The 21,906-nt window shown below is 45.4% G+C and overlaps 1 protein-coding gene across 7 annotated transcripts in view; it reads right to left on the bottom strand.

Moving 5' to 3' along the window:
- Positions 1 to 21,906, bottom strand: part of golm2 (golgi membrane protein 2) — a 129,090-nt gene that overhangs the window by 43,554 nt on the left and 63,630 nt on the right. For all 7 annotated transcript variants that reach the window (XR_011933852.1, XM_072470395.1, XM_072470398.1 and 4 more), the window contains exons 6-9: positions 17,768 to 17,942; positions 14,674 to 14,754; positions 11,962 to 12,267; positions 3,274 to 3,459 (exon numbers count right to left, since the gene is read on the bottom strand). Coding sequence is in view for 6 of the 7 variants with exons in the window: in XM_072470395.1 (XP_072326496.1) it covers positions 3,274 to 3,459; positions 11,962 to 12,267; positions 14,674 to 14,754; positions 17,768 to 17,942 (748 nt within the window). In the remaining variant the exon portion in view is untranslated. The remainder of the gene's footprint in view (positions 1 to 3,273; positions 3,460 to 11,961; positions 12,268 to 14,673; positions 14,755 to 17,767; positions 17,943 to 21,906) is intronic.

The raw sequence follows: 21,906 nt of genomic DNA, 5'->3' as shown, positions 1-21,906 counted from the left end.
AAGCTTCCACTCCACGTGTAACACCAACTCCAGTCCAGGATTTCACACCAACCTCTTTGGGACTTTTCTCTTGAATGCTGTGCAAACTTCTCAATTGCTTCAACTCTCAATTCCCAGACTTTATTAAAATGGTATCAGGCTTTGAAGGTTGCTGTCCCACTTTAAAATCTGGTTACTTGGTTTCATTGGTCAGAACATTGAATACAGGAGTTGGGACGACTTGTTGAAGTTGTACAAGACATTGGTACGGCCACACTTGGAATACTGTGTGCAATTCTGGTCACCCTATTATAGAAAGGATATTATTAAACTAGAAAGAGTGCAGAAAAGATTTACTAGGATGTTACCGGGACTTGATGGTTTGAGTTATAAGGAGAGGCTGGATAGACTGGGACTTTTTTTCCCTGGAGCTTGGAGGCTTAGGGGTGATCTTATAGAGGTCTATAAAATAATGAGGGGCATAGATAAGGTAGATAGTCAACATCTTTTTCCAAAGGTAGGGGAGTCTAAAACTAGAGGGCATAGGTTTAAGGTGAGAGGGGAGAGATTCAGAAGGGCCCAGAGGGGCAATTTCTTCACTCAGAGGGTAGTGAGTGTCTGGAATGTGCTGCCAGAGGTAGTAGTAGAGGCGGGTACAATTGTGTCTTTTAAAAAGCATTTAGATAGTTACATGGGTAAGATGGGTATAGAGGGTTATGGGCCAAGTGCGGGCAACTGGGACTAGCTTAATGGTAAAAACTGGGCAGCATGGACTGGTTGGGCCGAAGGGCCTGTTTCCATGCTGTAAACTTCTATGATTCTATGATTCTATACTGCAATTGTCTCCAACTCAAAATACAGTTTACTCTTCCTTGAAATCTTCGGAACCATACCTTGGTCCCTGTTCACTTAACTCTTAACTCCAGACTTCCTGGGTCCCTGTTCACTTAACTCCAGACTTCCCGGGTGTAAATTTAGAGTACCCAATTCATTTTTCCAATTAAGGAGCAATTTAGTGTGGCCAATCCACTGGATTCGCTGTTAAAAGTTTTCACCCCCACAACCCTGCACATCTTTGGGTTGTGGGGGCAAAACTCACGCAAACACGGGGAGAATGTGCAAACGCCACACGGACAGTGACCCAGAGCCGGGATCGAACCTGGGACCTCAGTGCCGCGCGGCAGCAGTGTTAACCACTGCCCCACCATGCTGCCTTGGCATCTGTTTTCTTAACCATTACTCCATAGTCTAGCAAGGCAAAGAGAGAAGAGAGAAGTTCCCTCTTTAGCCCTCGAAAACAAACTGCTTCCAGCAGAGCGGAGACCTGCCTGCTCACTCACTACTGATCTCCAACTGCAATCAAATTAGCTAAACTAAAACTTAAAAGCTTCAGTTGCTAAGCAACCACTGCTGGTTTATTTATTCTTCACACCGCAACCCTCTCTAAGCACAACAGAAATACAGTTGGATCTTAACCAACCCCCACAGACAGACATCTTTGACAAGCATGAGTCTAATAATAGGTTTCCAGCCACACCTCAAATACACTTAAAGCTATACCTTATTTCTCACGTTTTGAAATACAAATCCCTTAAAACTACCTATGTTTTCCGAACAGATGCAAGTGCCATATTGCATGGATCTGTGCTATAAGACACTGGTTGGATTCTTCGGCCGCAAGATCACCACGGACGGGACGGGGACCATGTAAAGGTCCATTGACTTTGGGCGGGAATTTCCAGTCACCGGGCGAGCGCGGCCAAAGAATCCCACCCACAGTGAATAACCACATGTCCCATATGAAGTGCAAACTCATTTATTTAGTAGTACAGTCCTTGAGTATTGCTGAAAGAGATATGCTGACAGTTAACTGTTCCCTGGTACATTCGCCATGGCAACGTCTTTACCAGTCAGAATCCACTTGCCAATCAATCAGCACTCTCTTTGCATGCAGCATAAATTGTTGTTCCCTTTATAATTAACATACTTGCAAATTTGTCCTAATCAGCCCAAGATCAAAAGCTTCAACACCATGTCTATTATTTCAGCAATGCTAAATTTGTTTGTTTCCCCCCACCGACCTTAAACATCATTTGTCCAAGGGTAGAAACATCACTGATGTTGCTACAGGACCTAAACAGCATGGATTCCATTTATTCTATATGCTTATCCTGTAAAGAGCAGGCTAATGTGATAGTTAGAGGGAGACAATGGTTTAGTGGTGTTGCTCTAGTGTTCTGGAGGCATGGTGCAAATTCCACCGCGGCAGCTGGTGGAACAAAATTGAATTAACAAATCTAGAATTAAAAGCCAATCTTAATAAATCAGCCATGATTGAATGGTGGAGTGGACTCGATGGGCCGAATGGCCTTACTTCCACTCCTATGTCTTATGGTCTTAATAATGGTGAACATGAAACTACTATAACTGTGGTAAAAACTAATCTGGCTCACTAAGGTTCTTCAGGGAAGGTAATCTCCCACCCTTACCTGGCCTACATGTGACTCCAGACCCACCGTAATGTGAGTGACTCTTAACTGCCCTATGAAATAGCTGATCAAGCCACTCAGTTGTACAAATCTGTTACATGGACTGCAGCGGTTCAAGGAAGAGGCTCACCATCACGTTATAGAATCAGGTCAGCAATGCCGACACATTTAAGTTCATTCAAGGGATACGGGCTTCGCTCGTGAAGCAAGCATTTATTGTCCATCCCCAATTGCCCTTGGGGAAATGGCACGAGCATTTGATGAAAAGAATTGAAAAAAAAATTTGGAAGCCCATCTTTTGATGGTGATCAGCGGCCATAGCAAAGTTTAAGAAAGCTGAGAAACAGAAAATCCCAGGCGGTTAACACGAGTTTTGATATCCTTGTCCACACATACTGTGCGTAGTTTCCCAGAAGATATCAAATGGATTATACTTGCGTGATGTGTAGAGCACACCGAATGAAAAAGAATCGTAGTCCAGTATAAACACTGTAAACATCAAAAGCCAACAGATCCTTAAAACGGATTTCCTGCAATCCTGGTATTCATGACAAACTATTTTTTAAAAAACTATAAGCCCTAACATTCATATTCAAGATGTAATTCAATGATTGACCATATGTGTAGCGGCATGTGTATTAACATGGCAATTCACCTACTAAGTAAAGGGTGCCACTACACAGCAGCAAGAGGAGCAAAACATGATGAAAGACTGGCTCGCCATTAAATGCAGGGAACCATGAAATAATTGCACAGATGACATGCTTTGGGGGGGGGGGGGGGGGGGGATTAAAGAAGCACCTACCCTGTTGACTTTTAGGATGCTCTCCTGCTTCATTTGCTTTCTCATGTCCTTTCCCACCACGATGTTGAAAATGATTGGGAAAGGCTTGTCCAGCAGGGAAGTGTAAAGCTTGATTAGGTGGTGGCTGCATAGCAGGTTCCTTGGCTAAATGATGCATCGGTTTTCCTTGATGTGGTCTTTCCTGACCTATGTTGGTACGGTTCAGAGAGAAGAGAAAAATCATAATCAGGAGGAAGTTATTTATTGTGAAGGGTGGTGAACAATTTTCACTCCAAAATTGGAACACACGCTCTAGTCAGAGTTTAATTACAGACTCATGTTTGTTCCTGCGCTTATGTTCCCTCTGGACACCAAGGAAAGGCAAGTGGTATTTACTCCTCTTGCTATCCTTAAATTCACCATTACTTCACGGACAGCTCATTCTTATTAGTACTGTCTCAGTTTCTAATGAAGATTGTTTTACAGTGATTGGTCACTGAGAACAGATTTTCAAACAGTGACGGAATTGAAGTCTGCAGTCTTTACAATCAAGGGAATCCCATATGCCATAAACAGCGTGCATAAAGCTCGATTGTTTTATTAAAGCAACCAAGTCTCCAAAATCCAGGTCAAGACCCAAAAGTCACAACTCCCTATCCATAATTTGCACAATTAGAAGAGATTTATTTTCAGTGCGATGTCACAGTAGCCCGAGACAAAATGCTTTGTGCCACTAATGTCGGAGGATGCCCTCATTGAAAGATTAGCAAACGTAACATGAACATTGTGTAATGCATAACCAGATAAACTCAATTAGTATATATTGGAGAATAATGAAAAGCCCGAGGTGATGGGATTGTAATCTACTCAAGAGATTCAAACGATCTCATGAACACAACACTCCACAATGTTTAGAACAAATTTTGCTTACAGCCCAGATTTAAATTTTAGGATTGTTGGTAATCCACTTTTCATTTATAATATTGTAGTTTTCACATTATTTCTCACTTGGGTCAATTTTTGAGACGGCAACAACTGTCAATGAAGCTGGCAACCGTCAGTGTGGTCTTCGGCATTGAGTCATTACAGATGGTTTGACACACTTCCTCAAGCTCGCTCTACAATCAAGCCATTTCTCAAATGAGTCCAATATTCCAGCCTCGACTACCTTTTCCAAATAACCTATTTCAGCTGTTGGGTCACCTGCCATAGACAACCTGCCTGGCACCTATCCATGGGACTATTTCCATCAATAAGTATTGTAGGAGGAGGAAGTTCATATTCCCACAATTCATACAAGAATGTTTACATAATACGGCAATTATAATAGGGCAACTGACAACAATTATGGAGACAATTTCTGTGACTCTTTGGTCACAAAATATAAAGCTAAGTTCCACTCATGCAAAATTGGATTGGTTGATATTGGCAAATGCCAAGGACTGCTGTAACACTTAAAACACAAAATTCCCAAAACACATTCAGAATCTCATTTTCCACAGGCTGAACTTCAACATGGGAGCTTTCCCCCATTATTTTATGTGGCCAAAATATAAAAGGGGACAGTTAGTTCAATTGGTTAGATGGCGAGCATGCAGTTCACAACAACGCCAAAAAGGGCCAGACCAATTCCTGTTCTGGCCGAGGTAGACTTAGCACCTGCCTCCTTTCTCTGTGCCCAAGAGTGAAAGGCAGTGGCGAAGCACCACTGACAAAAACTGCCAAGAGAAACAGCTCAGAATGAAGCATCAGCAGACAATGAACCAAGTACCTGCCTTCAGGTTCAGCATTCATGATAACAACTATGAAAACATAAAAGCCCAGCATTTCCACTTGGGGTATATTTAAAACAGGATGGAATTTCTGAGTCCCGTGCATGGCAATTGTTAGGCAGCCACAGCATATGAACTGGAGACTGGTACCAGCAGCTTTTGCCCCTCCAACCAGGGAGGCATCTGGAGTTGGGTCCAGTTCTCGACTGATGCCAATACTAAACTACATTTGACACAGGGTACTCATTTTATGTTGCTGAGCACGCCAGCTATGAAAGTGGAGCTGGTGACTGGGGTGATGTGGGTGGTGGAGTGGTTGATTGAAATGTTGCGTTGCAGGTTCTACTGCAGGGCAGTGGAACACAGGAGCACTGGGTAATGACACTCATGTGTCAGACTGAGGAGGTATTGGAAGTTGACAGGCTTAAAAGGTGGACAATCCCCAGGTCTGGACGAGATGTTTCCCAGGCTGCTGTTGGAAGCAAGGGACAAAATTACAGGGGTCAGACCCCAATTTTTAATTCCTCTCTGGCCACAGGGGAGATGCCAGAGGATTGGAGGACAGCTAACGTGGTTCCACTTTTCAAGAAGGGTGGTATAAACCGGGGAATTACAGACCAATGAGTCTCACATCAGTGGTAGGGAAATTATTGGAAAAAATTCTGAAAGAGAAAATTAATCTCCACTGAAGAGGCGAGGTTTGATCAGGGATAGTCAGCATGGCTTTGTCAGAGGGAGGTCATGCCTCACAAATGTGAATGGACTTTTCGAGGAAGTGATTGGGTGGTAGAGGAGGGTAGTGCAGTTGATGTAGTTTATATGCATTTTAGCAAAGCCTTCGACAAGGCCCCACATGGGAACAAGAGTAGGTCATTCAGCCCCTCAAGCCTGCTCCACTGCTCAATGAGATCACGGCTAATCTGTGGCTTAATGCATATACCTGTCGTTGGTCCACATCCTTTAATAGTCAAGAAGACAAACGGCATGCTTGCCTTCATTGGCCGGGGCATTGGGTATAAGAATTGGCAAGTCATGTTGCAGCTGTATAGAACCTTAGTTAGGCCACACTTGGAGTATAGTGTTCAATTGTGGTTGCCACGCTATCAGAAGGATGTGGAGGCTTTAGAGAGGGTGCAGAAAAGATTTACCAGAATGTTGCCTGGTATGGAGGACATTAGCTATGAGGAGCGGTTGAATAAATTTGGTTTGTTCTCACTGGAACGAAGGAGGTTGAGGGGCGACCTGATAGAGGTCTACAAAATTATGAGGGGCATAGACAAGAGTGGATAGTCAGAGGCTTTTCCCCAGGGTAGAGGGGTCAATTACTAGGGGGCATAGGTTTAAGGTGCGAGGGGCAAGGTTTAGAGTAGATGTACGAGGCAAGTTTTTTTTTTTTTATACAGAGGGTAGTGGGTGCCTGGAACTCGCTGCTGGAGGAGGTGGTGGAAGCAGGGACGATAGTGACATTAAGGGGCATCTTGACAAATACATGAATAGGATGGGAATAGAGGGATACGGACCCAGGAAGTTTAGTCAGGCAGCATGGTCGGCACGGGCTTGGAGGGCAGAAGGGCCTGTTCCTGTGCTGTACTTTTCTTTGTTCTTTGTTTTGTTGAAATCGGTGCTTCCAGGGATCTCAGGAACGGAGTACTCCGCGATCGTTATCTCTGATCACACTCCACACTATATGGATGAGAGGTTGGAGACAGGCCGGGCCCAGCGCCCCACGTGGAGGCTGCACACGGACCTCCTGGCCGACAAGGCCTTCTGTCAGAAAACATCGCGGGCCATAGGCGACTACGTGAGTAACAAACAAAATGGGAAGGTCTCACCCCTCCACGTTCTGGGAGGCACTGAAGGCCATGATTAGAGGAGAGATCATAGCGGGGATGAAACTTTTCCTAGACGGATTGAACTACCAGTTGTGGGGGAAGACAGAAGGGGGGAGTTGGAAGCACCAATAGACCTGGGAGAAATCATGGAGAGCATCAGATCCATGCAGACAGGGAAGGCACCGGGTCCCGACGGGTTCCCGGCGGACTTGCACAAAAAATTTGAACGAGTCCTGGCCCCACACTTAAGGCTCATGTTCGTGGACTCACTGGCAAGGGGCACCCTGCCCCCAACGCTAGCGCAGGCCACAATTTCACTGATATCCAAAAAAGATAAAGACCTGACGGAATGTGGATCATACAGACTCATTTCACTGCTGAACGTGGATGCGAAAATACTCGCAAAGGTCCTGGCCAAAAGGCTGGAGGGCTGTGTAGCAGAGGTGGTCGCAGAGGACCAAACCGGCTTTGTCTAGGGTAGGCAGCTCACAGCGAACATCAGGCGGCTGCTGAACATAATAATGACCCCCTCTGGGGAGAGAACACCAGAGGTGATCGTCTCCCTGGACGCAGAAAAGGCCTTCGACAGAGTCGAATGGAAATACCTCGAGGTTTGGGCTAGGAGTGGGTTTCACCGCCTGGGTGAGGCTCCTGTACTACGTTCCCAAACTAACACCACCAGCTCTGAATACTTCCAGCTGCAGAGATGAACAAGACGGGGATGCCCCCTGTCCCCACTCTTGTTTGCGCTAGCGATCGAACCCCTGGCGATAGCCCTGCGGGACGGAAAAAGCTGGAAGGGAATCCGGAGAGGAGACAGAGAGCACAGAGTCTCACTCTATGCAGATGACCTGCTCCTATAAGACCATAAGACATAGGAGCGGCCAATCGAGTCCACTCCACCATTCAATCATGGCTGATTTCAACTCCATTTACCCGCTCTCTCTCCATAGCCCTTAATTCCTCGAGAAATCAAGAATTTATCATCTTCGGTCTTAAAGACACTCAACGTCCCGACCTCCACCGCCCTCTGTGGCAATGAATTCCACAGACCCACCACTCTCTGGCTGAAGAAATTTCTCCTCATCTCGGTTCTAAAGTGACTCCCTTATATTCTAAGGCTGTGCCCCCGGGTCCTAGTCTCCCCTGCTAATGGAAACAACTTCCCAACGTCCACCCTATCTAAGCCATTCATTATCTTGTAAGTTTCTATTAGATCTCCCCTCAACCTCCTAAACTTCAATGAATATAATCCCAGGATCCTCAGACGTTCATCGTATGTTAGGCCTACCATTCCTGGGATCATCCGTGTGAATCTCCGCTGGACCCACTCCAGTGCCAGTATGTCCTTCCTGAGGTGTGGGGCCCAAAATTGCTCACAGTATTCTAAATGGGGCCAACTAGTACTTTATAAAGCTTCAGAAGTACATCCCTGCTTTTATATTCCAAGCCTCTTGAGATAAATGACAACATTGCATTTGCTTTCTTAATTACGGTCTCAACATGCAAATTTACCTTTAGAGAATCCTGGACTAGGACTCCCAAGTCCCTTTGCACTTCAGCATTATGAATTTTGTCACCATTTAGAAAATAGTTCATGCCTCTATTCTTTTTTCCAAAGTGCAAGACCTCGCTCTTGCCCACGTTGAATTATCAGCCATTTCTTGGACCACTCTTCTAAACTGTCTAAATCTTTCTGCAGCCTCCCCACCTCCTCCATACTACCTGCCCCTCCACCTATCTTTGTATCATCGGCAAACTTAGCCAGAATGCCCCCAGTCCCGTCATCTAGATCGTTAATATATAAAGAGAACAGCTGTGGCCCCAACGCTGAACCCTGCGGGACACCACTCGTCACCGGTTGCCATTCCGAAAAAGAACCTTTTATCCCAACTCTCGGCCTTCTGCCTGATAGCCAATCGTCAATCCATATTAGTACCTTGCCTCGAATACCATGGGCCCTTATTTTACTCAGCAGTCTCCCGCGAGGCACCTTATCAAAGGCCTTTTGGAAGTCAAGATAGATAACATCCATTGGCTCTCCTTGGTCTAACCTATTTGTTATCTCTTCAAAGAACTCTAACAGGTTTGTCAGGCACGACCTCCCCTTACTAAATCCATGCTGACTTGTCCTAATCCGACCCTGCACTTCCAAGAATTTAGAAATCTCATCTTTAACAATGGATTCTAGAATCTTGACAACAACCGAGGTTAGGCTAATTGGCCTAGAATTTTCCATCTTTTTTCTTGTTCCCTTCTTGAACAGGGGGGTTACAACAGCGATTTTCCAATCCTCTGGGACTTTCCCTGACTCCAGTGACTTTTGAAAGATCATAACTAACGCCTCCACTATTTCTTCAGCTATCTCCTTTAGAACTCTAGGATGTAGCCCATCTGGGCCCAGAGATTTATCAATTTTTAGATCTCTTAGTTTCTCTAGCACTTTCTCCTTTGTGATGGCTACCATATTCAACTCTGCCGCCGACTCTCCGGAATTGTTGGGATATTACTCATGTCTTCTACTGTGAAGACTGACGCAAAGTACTTATTCAGTTCCTCAGCTATTTCCTCGTCTCCCATCACTAGATTACCAGCGTCATTTTGGTGCGGCCCAATGTCTACTTTTGCCTCCCGTTTGTTTTTAATGTATTTAAAGAAACTTTTACTCTCATTCCTAATGTTACTGGCTAGCCTACCTTCATATTTGATCCTCTCTTTCCTATTTCTCTCTTTGTTATCCTCGGTTTGTTTTTGTAGCCTTCCCAATCTTCTGAATTCCCACTACTCTTTGCCACATTATAGGCTCTCTCTTTTGCTTTGATGCATTCCCTGACTTCCTTTGTCAGCCATGGCTGCCTAATCCCCCCTCTGATAACCTTTCTTTTCTTTGGGATGAACCTCTGTACTGTGTCCTCAATTACTCCTAGAAACTCCTGCCATTGCTGTTGTACTGTCTTTCCCACTAGGCTCTGCTCCCAGTCGATTTTCGTCAGTTCCTCCCTCATGCCCCGTAGTTACCTTTATTTAACTGTCACACCTTTACATCTGATTCTACCTTCTTTCTTTCAAATTGCAGACTGAATTCTACCATATTATGATCACTGCCTCCTAAATGTTCCCTTACTTTAAGATCTTTTATCAAGTCTGGCTCATTACATGTCTCAAAACCACAGGAGGAACTGAAGGCAACACTTCAAATATTGAAAGAGTTTGGAACCTTCTCGGGTTACAAACTTAACCTGGGCAAAAGCAAGGTGTTCCCAGTGAACCCAAACGGGGGAGGGAGAGAGCTGGAGGGGCTCCCGTTCAAAACAGCCCAGGACAGATTCCCATACTGGGGATCCAGATAGCCAGAGACTGGACACAGATACACAAGTGGAGCCTGACCAGCCTGGTGGAGGAAGTAAGAAAAGACCTTCAAGGGGGGGGGGGGGGGGGGGGGGGGGGGTAATAACCCGAGAATTCTCAAACAGACACTGCCAAGGAGGAAAATCAAAGAGGGTTTGGCCTTATCAAACCTACAATACTACCACTGGGCAGCAACGGCAGAATGAGTGAGGGGATGGGTACAAGAGCCCGACACAGATTGGGTATAAATGGAGGATGCACCCTGTAAAGGAACAACCCTCCGGGCTCTGGCCACAGCAGTACTCGCATCCTCCTCGACAAGATACACAACGAGCCCAGTGGTAGCTGCCACGCTGAGAACGTGAACCCAGCTGAGACAAGACTTCGGGATAACTGAAATGTCCCCCATGGCTCCCATATGCGGCAATCACAGATTACCCCCAGCCATGCTGGATACCACCTTCAAAAGATGGAGGTGGGACGGGGGCACATTAACTGACGAGGAAGTGGAGGCTAGCAAAAGGACAGGAAATGAGACTCCTCCAAATAAAATACTTCCTCCACAAAGAGACGGTAGCGTACCCCCGAGGCCCCAGAAACCACACTACTGGAGGACCTGATACGCACAAGCAGCGAGAAGGGAGGGCTATGTGGGAAAATATACGCACAGCTACTGGACAGAGCCCGTACTCCACTGGACAAGACCAGACACAAATGGGAGGACGAACTGGGGACAGTGGTAGGATGGGGACTCTGGTGCGCAGCACTGAGCAGGGTGAACTCCACCTCCTCCTGCGCAAGGCTATGCCTTATGCAGCTCAAAGTGGTGCACAGGGCAGCACGGTAGCATTGTGGATAGCACAATTGCTTCACAGCTCCAGGGTCCCAGGTTCGATTTCCGGCTGGGTCACTGTGCGGAGTCTGCACATCCTCCCAGTGTGTGCGTGGGTTTCCTCCGGGTGCTCCGGTTTCCTCCCACAGTCCAAAGATGTGCAGGTTAGGTGGATTGGCCATGATAAATTGCCCTTCGTGTCCAAAATTGCCCTTAGTGTTGGGTGGGGTTACTGGGTGATGGGGATAGGGTGGAGGTGTGGGCTTGGGTAGGGTGCTCTTTCCAAGAGCCGGTGCAGACTCGATGGGCCGAATGGCCTCCTTCTGCGCTGTAAATTCTATGAAATCTATGAAATAAGAACCCTATTTTTTTTTGGGGGGGGGGGGGGGGGGGAGAACGAAATGCACATCGGGTCAGTTAAACGAAGGACAAACTAAACCTCTGTATAATAAAGGAAATTAGCGCGGGCGAGAAAAATGTGTATATATACACAACTTCCTATAAATATGGGAAATGCCAATAAAAAGATTTATTTTAAAAATAAATAAATAAAAGGCACTGCCTCGAAGGGTAGTAGAGGTGAGAAACCTCACAGCCTAAGTACATGAATGAGCATTTGAAATGTCATAACATTCAAGGCTGTGGGGCAAGTGCTAGAAGTGGGATTAGTGTAGGTTTAGTGCAGTTGTGTCAGTGCAGACTCGATGGGCCGAAGAACCTTTCTGTACAGTCGGGCATCTGGATTTTACAGCTCACAAAATAGGTATTATTGCAAACCACTCCCACACTGGAGTGTCTTCTTGTTCAAGCTGACTCCATGAACTGAGACAACCAAAGAGTGATTTACAAGAAAGTGCACGTAAATTCTAAAGTAACTTCATCGCCTGACGGAGACAAAACACTCCTAAAGGTTTGCATTCCTTACCTGGTTGGCGATTCGGAGATTCTCCAATTTCATCTGCTCGGACAGGGAGCTCTTCATCTTCTCGGTTCTCCTGGGCTGCAAGATTTGGCATTTTCACAACCAATGATTTCCCAGGTTTTGCAATGTTTTGCTGGTTATCATATGGCATGACTTGGTTTGGAGGGGGCGCCTGCATAGCTGGACCCCTCTCAAAATGATGGACAGGCATCATTTCAGCATCCGCATTCAATTTGTCTCCAGGAATCCCACCACCCCGAGATATGCTTTTCTCAATTTCTTCAACAACCAGTTTGTTTTTCTTGTGATCTAAGGAAAGAATTTATTTAGTATAATAATTTTCTGCCTCACCATCTTATCCTGTACATCTGTTTAAGACTTTAACAGGGGAGTGAGGGTTGGGGGGGGGGGGCATAAGAACTGTGTTGGAGAGTTGGTCTGAAGTCCCAGCAACCGAAGCAGACCTTGTAATTGTGGGGCAGCACGGTAGGTAGCACAGTGGTTAGCACTATGGCTTCACAGCGCAAGGTCCCAGGTTGGATCCCCAGCTTGGGTCACTGTCTGTGTGGTGTCTGTCTGTGTGGTGTCTGCACGTTCTCCCAGTGTTTATGGGGGTTTCCTCCCGGTGCTCCGGTTTCCTCCCACAAGTCCCAAAAGACGTGCTTGTTAGGTAATTTGGACATTCTGAATTCTCCCTCGGTGTACCCGAACAGGTGCCGGAATGTGGCGACTGGGGGATTTTCACAGTAATTCATTGCAGTGTTAATGTAAGCCTACTTATTATTATTATTATTATTATTATTAATAGCTTGTCACAAATAGGCTTTACTGTGAAAAGCCCCTAGTCGCCACATTCCGGCACCTGTTCGGAGAGGCCGGTACGGGAATTGACCCCGCGTTGCTGGCCTTGTTCTGCATTACAAGCCAGCTGTTTAGCCCACTGTGCTAAACCAGCCCCTACTTGTGACAATAAAGATCATTAATAAGCCCCAAGCTCCACTAATGCTGCCTCAGGACTTGGAAAACCTATATCCTGTCTGTCCAAGTCTCCAGGAGACAAAAATATGACAGAGGCGATGGGCCCAGGTTTCCTAACTTGGGAAATGGCCAGACCCGCGTTTGCCAAGCCCAACTCGAACCAGCCCATTATCACTGAACAAAAAGAGAGTGAAAAACCAACAAGATACATGGAATGCCATAAAGATTTTTCTGTTTGGATAGATCTGATGTGCTGAACGGCCTCCTTTACATATATCTTGTGATCTTATAAAATCCACTTGAATTTCATTATTGTTTATAACAAATTTCCCTGGATCCAGAATATTACCACCAGGTGGCACTGCAACTACAGTCTTTTGCAGCAATGGTTTATATCCCAGTCCCACGCCCCGGAGGTCCAATGTGGAGAACTGCACACAACACACTCAATGTGTACCATTGTGGTTCACTGCATCCAGAATCGTGAAGATATTTCTCCTGAATTATCTGTTCAGTTATAACTTTACAATTAGTTTGAACCACTCGGGTAGGAGGCAGAAATAAAAGCTGACACTTTATTTCATAAAAAGTACATTTGTTTTTTCTTTTTGGCAATGATTCAGTTGGTCAATGACTCCGTCATTAGCCATTTCTGCTCTCATCTTGAATGCGAGTTTAGAGCCATCACAAACCACACCTTGATCAATAAGTAGCAGAGATCGAAGGCAACATGAATCTGACCTACTGCTCCGCAAGAATAGGGAAAACCAAATCAAAGCAAAAATCAGTACATATTTAAGTAAAGAATAGGGAAAATAATGTAGCTTTTATTTGTTGAAGGGAGTTAAAAGATAATACTTGATGGTCTAACCTACTGCCCAGTTTCAGCTGTTAGAACCAAAGGGTAGAAAAAGTTGGATGGGACCCACTGACTCCACCAGCTAGTCACGGGGTTAGCTTCCTAGTGTCTAGGAGAGTGGTGACATGAGATAGTAATAATACCAGTCATAGCCTCATTTCTATCAGTCACTGGCATGTTATTTGTGTCTTCCACTGTGAAGACCTACCCAAAAAACCTGTTCAGTTCCTCAGCCATTTCCTCATCTCCTATTATTAAATCTCCCTTCTCATCCTCGAAAGGACCAATATTTACCTTAGCCACTCTTTTTTGTTTTATATATTTGTAGAAACTTTTACTATCTGTTTTTATATTCTGAGCAAGTTTACTCTCATAATCTATCTTACTCTTCTTTATAGCATTTTTAGTAGCTTTCGGTTGCCCCCTAAAGATTCCCCAGTCATCTAGTCTCCCACTAATCTTTGCCACTTTTTATGCTTTTTCCTTCAATTTGATATTCTCCCTTATTTCCTTAGATATCCACGGTTGATTTTCCCTCTTTTTACCGTCCTTCCTTTTTGTTGGTATAAACCTTTGCTGAGAACTGTGAAAATTTGCTTGGAAGGTTCTCCACTGTTCCTCAACTCTTTCACCATAAAGACTTTGCCCCCAGTTTACACAGAGGGAGAATTCAGAATGTCCAATTCACCCAACAAGCACGTCTTCTGGGATAGTGGAGCTGGTTCAGCATAGGGAGGAGACGGTAAATCCATTTCCCAACATGAAATTATTTGCACCGATGTTAAACAGTCTGGGAAAAATCCAGCTCATTTTATCATTCAATTCAGGATGTTTTACATATACTCAATACAATAATCTAAACATACAGAAGTACGTACCATTCAAAAGGTCTACAGGTTTTGACTGCTCATTTTCTTCTATCCCAGGCATGCCAGCATCATCATCTGCTTTGCCCAGATCTGTAAAGGCAATACTGAAATTTTAGCAGTACATTAAAAAAACATATTATACATCCTCTCTTTCCCTCCCCTGCCTCCAGACATGGCCACATTTATTGTTCATCCATAGATGTCCTGTGGGGGTGATAATGGGTCTTGCCCTTCAATAATCATTGAGGTGATGTTGCTAGGTAGGGAATTCCAAAAGGCTGGCCTAGCAACGAAGGAGGAATGATTGGTGATATATGGCCGAGGCAGGATATTGTGCAGCATGGAGTGGAACTTGGGCAAAGATGGCGTTCGCTCATGATTGTTGTCCTGCTTGGTGACAAATGGCACACAGGGGAATGTAGAGCAATCAAAGCTACCTTGCTGGACAGCTGCAGTGCATGCTGGAAATTGCACATACCACAGGCAGAGCAGGAGTAAGATGCCACGGTTTAAAACAGCAAGAAAGAAGAGACAAAAAGGAAAAATTGAAAAGAAGCAATCCCACTAAGGAAGGAATTCCACAATTTAAAAGTCCCGGGGAAAGTCCCCATTAGAGCATAAAACATCGATTTCAACACAGTGAGAAAGCATAGAAATGTGTTTGTAGCTTAGGAAGGGAAAGGAATTAAGTTCACAGTGTGTGGTTAGAGATGATTCGTGATACGTTTTCTTGTATTTAGACATGTTGAAAGCAGCTTCAAGTTAAGAAGCGGAGTGCAATTTTGGACAGACACATGGAAGAAGTCCACCCCACAGCACTACTGGCAGGCTAATCTAGGTGACTGTGGGACTTCCTCAGTCTCAGTGGGAGGGAGTCCTACCCTCGAGAGCAGAGCTGCTGGCCATTCTGACTGGCTGAATAATGGGCGCAGGTTGGATGACAACTTGGAGTTGCCCTCGCTCCTTCCCCATGCGCACACGCCCAACTGAACAATGTGCCCCCTCTTCCTTCCCTTAATGTTTCAATTCAGTGTTTAAAAACAGCCACCACTCCCTCCCACCCATATTATGGCAGGGGTAGCATAATATCCAGTCAACTGGCTTAGTAACAAGCTCAATTGACCTTTACTTCATCATTTTAAAATGGTGTGTAGACTGCTGATTTCAGCATCCACCCAACTAATATCTACTGGGGGACAACTCAGGGATTGGATTGGATTTGTTTATTGTCACGTGTACCGAGGTACAGTGAAAAGTATTTTTCTGCGAGCTGCTCAACAGATCATTAAGTACATGGGAAGAAAAGAAAGTACATAATAGGGCAACACAACATATACAATGTAACTACATAAGCACTGGCATCGGATGAAGCATAGAGGGTGTAGTGTTAATGAGGTCAATCCATAAGAGGGTCATTTAGGAGTCTGGTGACAGTGGGGAAGAAGCTGTTTTTGAGTCTATTCGAGCGTGTTCTCAGACTTCTGTATCTCCTGCCCGATGGAAGAAGTTGGAAGAGTGAGTAAGCCGGGTGGGAGGGATCTTTGATTATACTGCCTGCTTTCCCCAGGCAGCGGGAGGTGTAGATGGAGTCAACGGATGGGAGGCAGGTTCGTTTGATGGACTGGGCGGTGTTCACGACTCTCTGAAGTTTCTTGCGGTCCTGGGCCGAGCAGTTGCCATACCAGGCTGTGATGCAGCCCGATAGGATGCTTTCTGTGGTGCATCTGTAAAAGTTGGTAAGGGTTAATGTGGACATGCCAAATTTCCTTAGTTTCCTGAGGAAGTATAGGCGCTGTTGTGCTTTCTTGGTGGTAGCGTCGATGTGGGTGGACCAGGACAGATTTTTGGAGATGTGCACCCCTAGGAATTTGAAACTGCTAACCATCTCCACCTCGGCCCCTTGGCAGGAAGGAAGGATTGGCAGGAGACTTACATATTTACGCATTAAAAATTCACCGGATTAATATTAGTTCGACACTTTCTCCCCACTGCCAATCAGCAAGTTGAGTCAAGCTGTACATCATTCAGCAAAGCCAGCTATACATAGGGTAACGGCAGATACAAGAGGCAAACAATTACCCCAAAAATATCAAAATTCTTTTTAGCTAATAACAAATATGCAAGTTCCCAAAGACATTCAGTACTGATTAATCTATGTTGTTTCATTTCAGAGATGTTTGCCAGTCACAAAAATCTTGCTTGGGTGTGTTCTTTTTAAAATTGCGACTGGTGTACTTTGAACAGGTTTTCTTTTGTGATTAATCTGATTGCACATGAACAAATCCAGTCAAACTGACATAGCCTTTCTCTTTTGCAATACCATCTATTCTAGTCAAAAGATTAGGATGTGGCAAGACAGTAATGAAGCTTGTTCTTCACTGAAGAAAGAGAGGTCATAGTCTTAGGATAAGAGGTAGTAAATTTAAAATGGAGTGGTGGAGTTCCACCACTCCACTACTTCTCCCGAAGGGTCGTGAATCAGTGGAATTCGCCACCACAGAGTGGGGTGGATGCTGGGGCATGAGTAAATTTAAGGAGTAGTTAGATACATTTTTAATTGGTAATGGGTTGAAGGGCTATGGAGAACGGGCAGGATGGTGGGGTTAAGGCCAGGATGAGATCAGCTGTGATAGAATGGCAGAGCAGACTCGATGGGCCAAATGACCTAATTCTGCTCCTACATCTTATGAATTTCACAGCCATTTTTGATTTGTGTGAAATAAGGCAAACATAATTTGGCTCGGCTTTTCAGCATTTGTTTCCAAGAACGCAGACTGCAACATGTCTAACATTTCATTTCAAAGCTGTCAGAATTGGATTCCTACTTCATAGCTGAAATGTTGTTTATGCTTTGTATATTATTTTTACTTTAATACAATACCAATGGAGCAATCATGGGCCCAAAGATTCAATTTGTTTTTCCAAAGCTCAGTGATGCAAACACCAAAAATGAATCGTACCTCAAGAGGCAAATTGGACTGCATCTATCAAATCGGAGTTTTCAGTATCTGCACACAAACAACTATTCAAACATGCGTATCTGAAGGGCAGTACTTTAGTTGCTAGGTTACATAATGACAATTTATTTACAAGCCTTTCTTACTTGGTAATTTCTGGTCATCATCTTGGTGATGCTGCAGTTTGTTTCCTTCATTAAGATTAATGCTGGGTTTATTGCTCTCAGCCATCTGCTTCTCAATCGGAGGATTTACTTTGGCTTTGCTGTAATCCCAGTCGGAATTTTGAGGATTAACCACTTTCTCATCCTCCTCTCTGGCCTGTGAAATCAAAGCAAGAGAAATAGGAGATGGGAATAAAAAGTTAGATTAAAGGCAACGTTGGCAGGCTTCAACAGTGCGCAAGACTTCAGCTCAGATCGCCACTGCCTGCAACATATGGTTACCAAAGACTTAAGTGTCCTCATGTCCTGTACATTCTGCTCAGGCTCCCAGGCAATTTAGGAAATGCTACTGAAAGGTGGTTTTATAACCCGCACTGGTGTTACAGGGTAGGGATGATTAACTACCCCGTGGATCTTGCAGAATATGAGTTTGCCCAATAAGGGAGTGGGGGACCCTTAACAATACTTGGCGTGTATAAATAGAGTTAGCCAGTGAGGCATCGACTAGAGGAGACCCAGTGGGGATCTAATAGTTAACGTAATTTGGACATTCTGAATTCTCCCACTGTGTTCCCAAACAGGCGCCGGAATGTGGCGACTAGGGGCTTTTCACAGTAACTTCATGGCAGTGTTAATGCAAGCCTACTTGTGACACTAAAGATTATTATTAGCACTCCTTTCACGAGTGATTTCTCCTGGTTTTTGAAGGCAAATGGGGTGTGGCATATTCATACTGCCATATATCACCCGGCATCCAATTGTTTAGTGCATTTAAACGGGGCCTCAAGAAGCAGTCTTCAGGATTGATGGACACTAGGCTGGCTCGCTTCTCGTTTTGCTCCAGGAGTACTGTGCACACAAGAAACTGGGGTAGCCCCTGTGGAACTACTGATGGGCAGAAGACTTTGTAGCTACCTTAGCATGATTTTTCCGGACATGGGTGCAAAAGTGCTCCACAACCAGGAGCAGCAAGGGCATTGCTCCACTCAACGTCGTCCTTCAGACACTTTGTACCAGGTGACATGGGTCTTTGTTCGTAACTTCACCGACGGTCCAATGGATTTCCGGCGTGATCCTTCGCCAGACGGGGTCAGTTTCTTACCAGGTGCAGGCCCAGGGTCGCACTATGTGAAAGCACCTCAGCCATCTTCGGTGCAGGCAACAGCTTCTTCGGAAAGCTCCTCGCCCTCGGAAACATCTTCTCAAACCGCATCAGTTGCCTGATCTGGCCACAGCGGATCCCAAAGAAGGTCAAGGCGCCGAGATGACTGATGCTGTCGACTCGGACTTCAGAGATGGAGATGTAGGAGGTCTCCGATGAGGAAGCTTGCGATCCACAGCCTTGCAAATGGCAGTCGTCAAGTCGTTCCTGTCAGCGGAGTTCACCTTGGGAGATACACGCCGCCCAATCCTCAGGTGCATGACACTCAGGCAGGCAGCAAAAGGGTCCAGCGCCCTCCTTCGCCATGGTCTTAACAATTACTTGGCTTGTATAGAGTCGGCCAGTCAGGCACCAACTAGAGAAGACCCAGGAGTGATCTACTGGAGCTGTACATAATTAGTTTGTAAAAATAAAGTAAGTTTGGTTTCAACCAAACTCGTGTGGGCTCTTTGTTGCTCATTACTAAAGGAGGGATGACTTTAGAAACTGGTTTGGTCATAATCATGGCAGTGGTGTGCTAAGTAAGCGGCGCTGGAAATGCCAACTTCTAAGAGCACTCGCAATTTTTCTTTACAGGACACAGTAATACGAGGAAGGGTAAATGGAGGGTCAGGAGCACAATAGGACACCAATGAAACTTCAGAATCAAAGAAGAACAAAGAACAAAGAAATATACAGCACAGGAACAGGCCCTTCGGCCCTCCAAGCCCGTGCCGACCATGCTGCCCGACTAAACTACAATCTTCTACACTTCCTGGGTCCGTATCCCTCTATTCCCATCCCATTCATGTATTTGTCAAGATGCCCCTTAAATGTCACTATCGTCCCTGCTTCCACTACCTCCTCCGGTAGCGAGTTCCAGGCACCCACTATCCTCTGCGTAAAAAACCTGCCTCGTACATCTACTCTAAACCTTGCCCCTCTCACCTTAAACCTATGACCCCTAGTAATTGACCCCTCTACCCTGGGGAAAAGCCTCTGACTATCCACTCTGTCTATGCCCCTCATAATTTGTATACCTCTATCAGGTCTCCCCTCAACCTCCTTCGTTCCAGTGAGAACAAACCGAGTTTATTCAACCGCTCCTCATAGCTAATGCCCTCCATACCAGGCAACATTCTGGTAAATCTCTTCTGCACCCTCTCTAAAGCCTCCACATCCTTCTGGTAGTGTGGCGGCCAGAATTGAACAGTATACTCCAAGTGTGGCCTAACTAAGGTTCTATACAGCTGCAACATGACTTGCCAATTCTTATACTCAATGCCCCGGCCAATGAAGGCAAGCATGCCGTATGCCTTCTTGACTACCTTCTCCACCTGTGTTGCCCCTTTCAATGACCTGTGGACCTGTACTCCTAGATCTCTTTGACTTTCAATACTCTTGAGGGTTCTACCATTCACTGTATATTCCCTACCTGCTTAGACCTTCCAAAATGCATTACCTCACATTTGTCCGGATTAAAGTCCATCTGCCATCTCTCCGCCCAAGTCTCCAGACAATCTAAATCCTGCTGTATCCTCAGACAGTCCTCATCGCTATCCGCAATTCCACCAACCTTTGTGTCGTCTGCAAACTTACTAATCAGACCAGTTACATTTTCCTCCAAATCATTTATATATACTACAAAGAGCAAAGGTCCCAGCACTGATCCCTGTGGAACACCACTGGTCACAGCCCTCCAATTAGAAAAGCATCCCTCCATTGCTACTCTCTGCCTTCTATGGCCTAGCCAGTTCTGTATCCACCTTGCCAGCTCACCCCTGATCACGTGTGACTTCACCTTTCGTACTAGTCTACCATGAGGGACCTTGTCAAAGGCCTTACTGAAGTCCATATAGACAACATCTACTGCCCTACCTGCATCAATCATCTTAGTGACCTCCTCGAAAAACTCTATCAAGTTAGTCTATCAAATCAGACACATAATTTGGAGAAAATGCAAGATCTGGACAATAATCAGGCTTGGGCTGACAAGTGGCAAGTAACATTCGCGCCACACAAGTGTCAGGCAATGATTATCTCAAATATGAGAGTCTAACCATCACTGAATCTCACATCATCAACATCCTGGGGATTGCCATTGGCTAGAAACTGAACTGGATTAGCCACATAAATATTGTGGCTACAAGTGCAGGTCAGAGGCTAGGAATTCTGAGACAAGTAACTCACCTTCCGTCTCCCCAAAACGTCCACCATCTCCAAAGACACATCAAAGCAACTGGCTTGATTGGCACCCCAGCCACAAACATTCCCTCCCTCCACCACCAACTCACAGTAGCAACATCGACAAGAAGCACGGCAGGAACTCACCAAGGTTCCTTAAACAGCACCTTCCAAACTCACAAACACTATTATCTAGAAGGGCAAGAGCAGCAGATACCTGGTAACCCCACCACCTGAACGTTACCCTCCATTCCACTCACCATCCTGATTTGGAATTATATCATAGCTCCTTCACAATGGCTGGGTCAAAATGCGCCACCTTCTCAAAGGCAATTAGGGATGAGCAATGAATGCAGACCTAGCCAGCAACGCCCACATCCCATGAATGATTAATAAAAAAAGTATAGTTTCTGTACTCTCTCGGAGACAGTTGCATAAGTGCAAGTGTATTTGTTCCGTTATCTTAATTGCATTACCACTCTGCCACTACTCCCCATAAGATAGCTCAATTTTGTTGGCCGAATTCAGAAACTGAATTCGGCACGGTAGCATTGTGGATAGCACAATTGCTTCACAGCTCCAGGGTCCCAGGTTCGATTCCCAGCTTGGGTCACTGTCTGTGCGGAGTCTGCACATCCTCCTCGTGTGTGCATGGGTTTCCTCCGGGTGCTCCGGTTTCCTCCCACAGTCCAAAGATGTGCAGGTTCGGTGGATTGGCCATGCTAAATTGCCCTTAGTGTCCAAAATTGCACTTGGTGTTGAGTGGGGTTACTGGGCTATGGGGATAGGGTGGAGG

Source organism: Scyliorhinus torazame, chromosome 12 (genome assembly GCF_047496885.1).
Source record: "Scyliorhinus torazame isolate Kashiwa2021f chromosome 12, sScyTor2.1, whole genome shotgun sequence".
NCBI lineage: Eukaryota > Metazoa > Chordata > Chondrichthyes > Carcharhiniformes > Scyliorhinidae > Scyliorhinus > Scyliorhinus torazame.
Note: the sequence above shows the minus strand (reverse complement) of the source record. Positions and strands in the feature narration are given on the sequence as shown.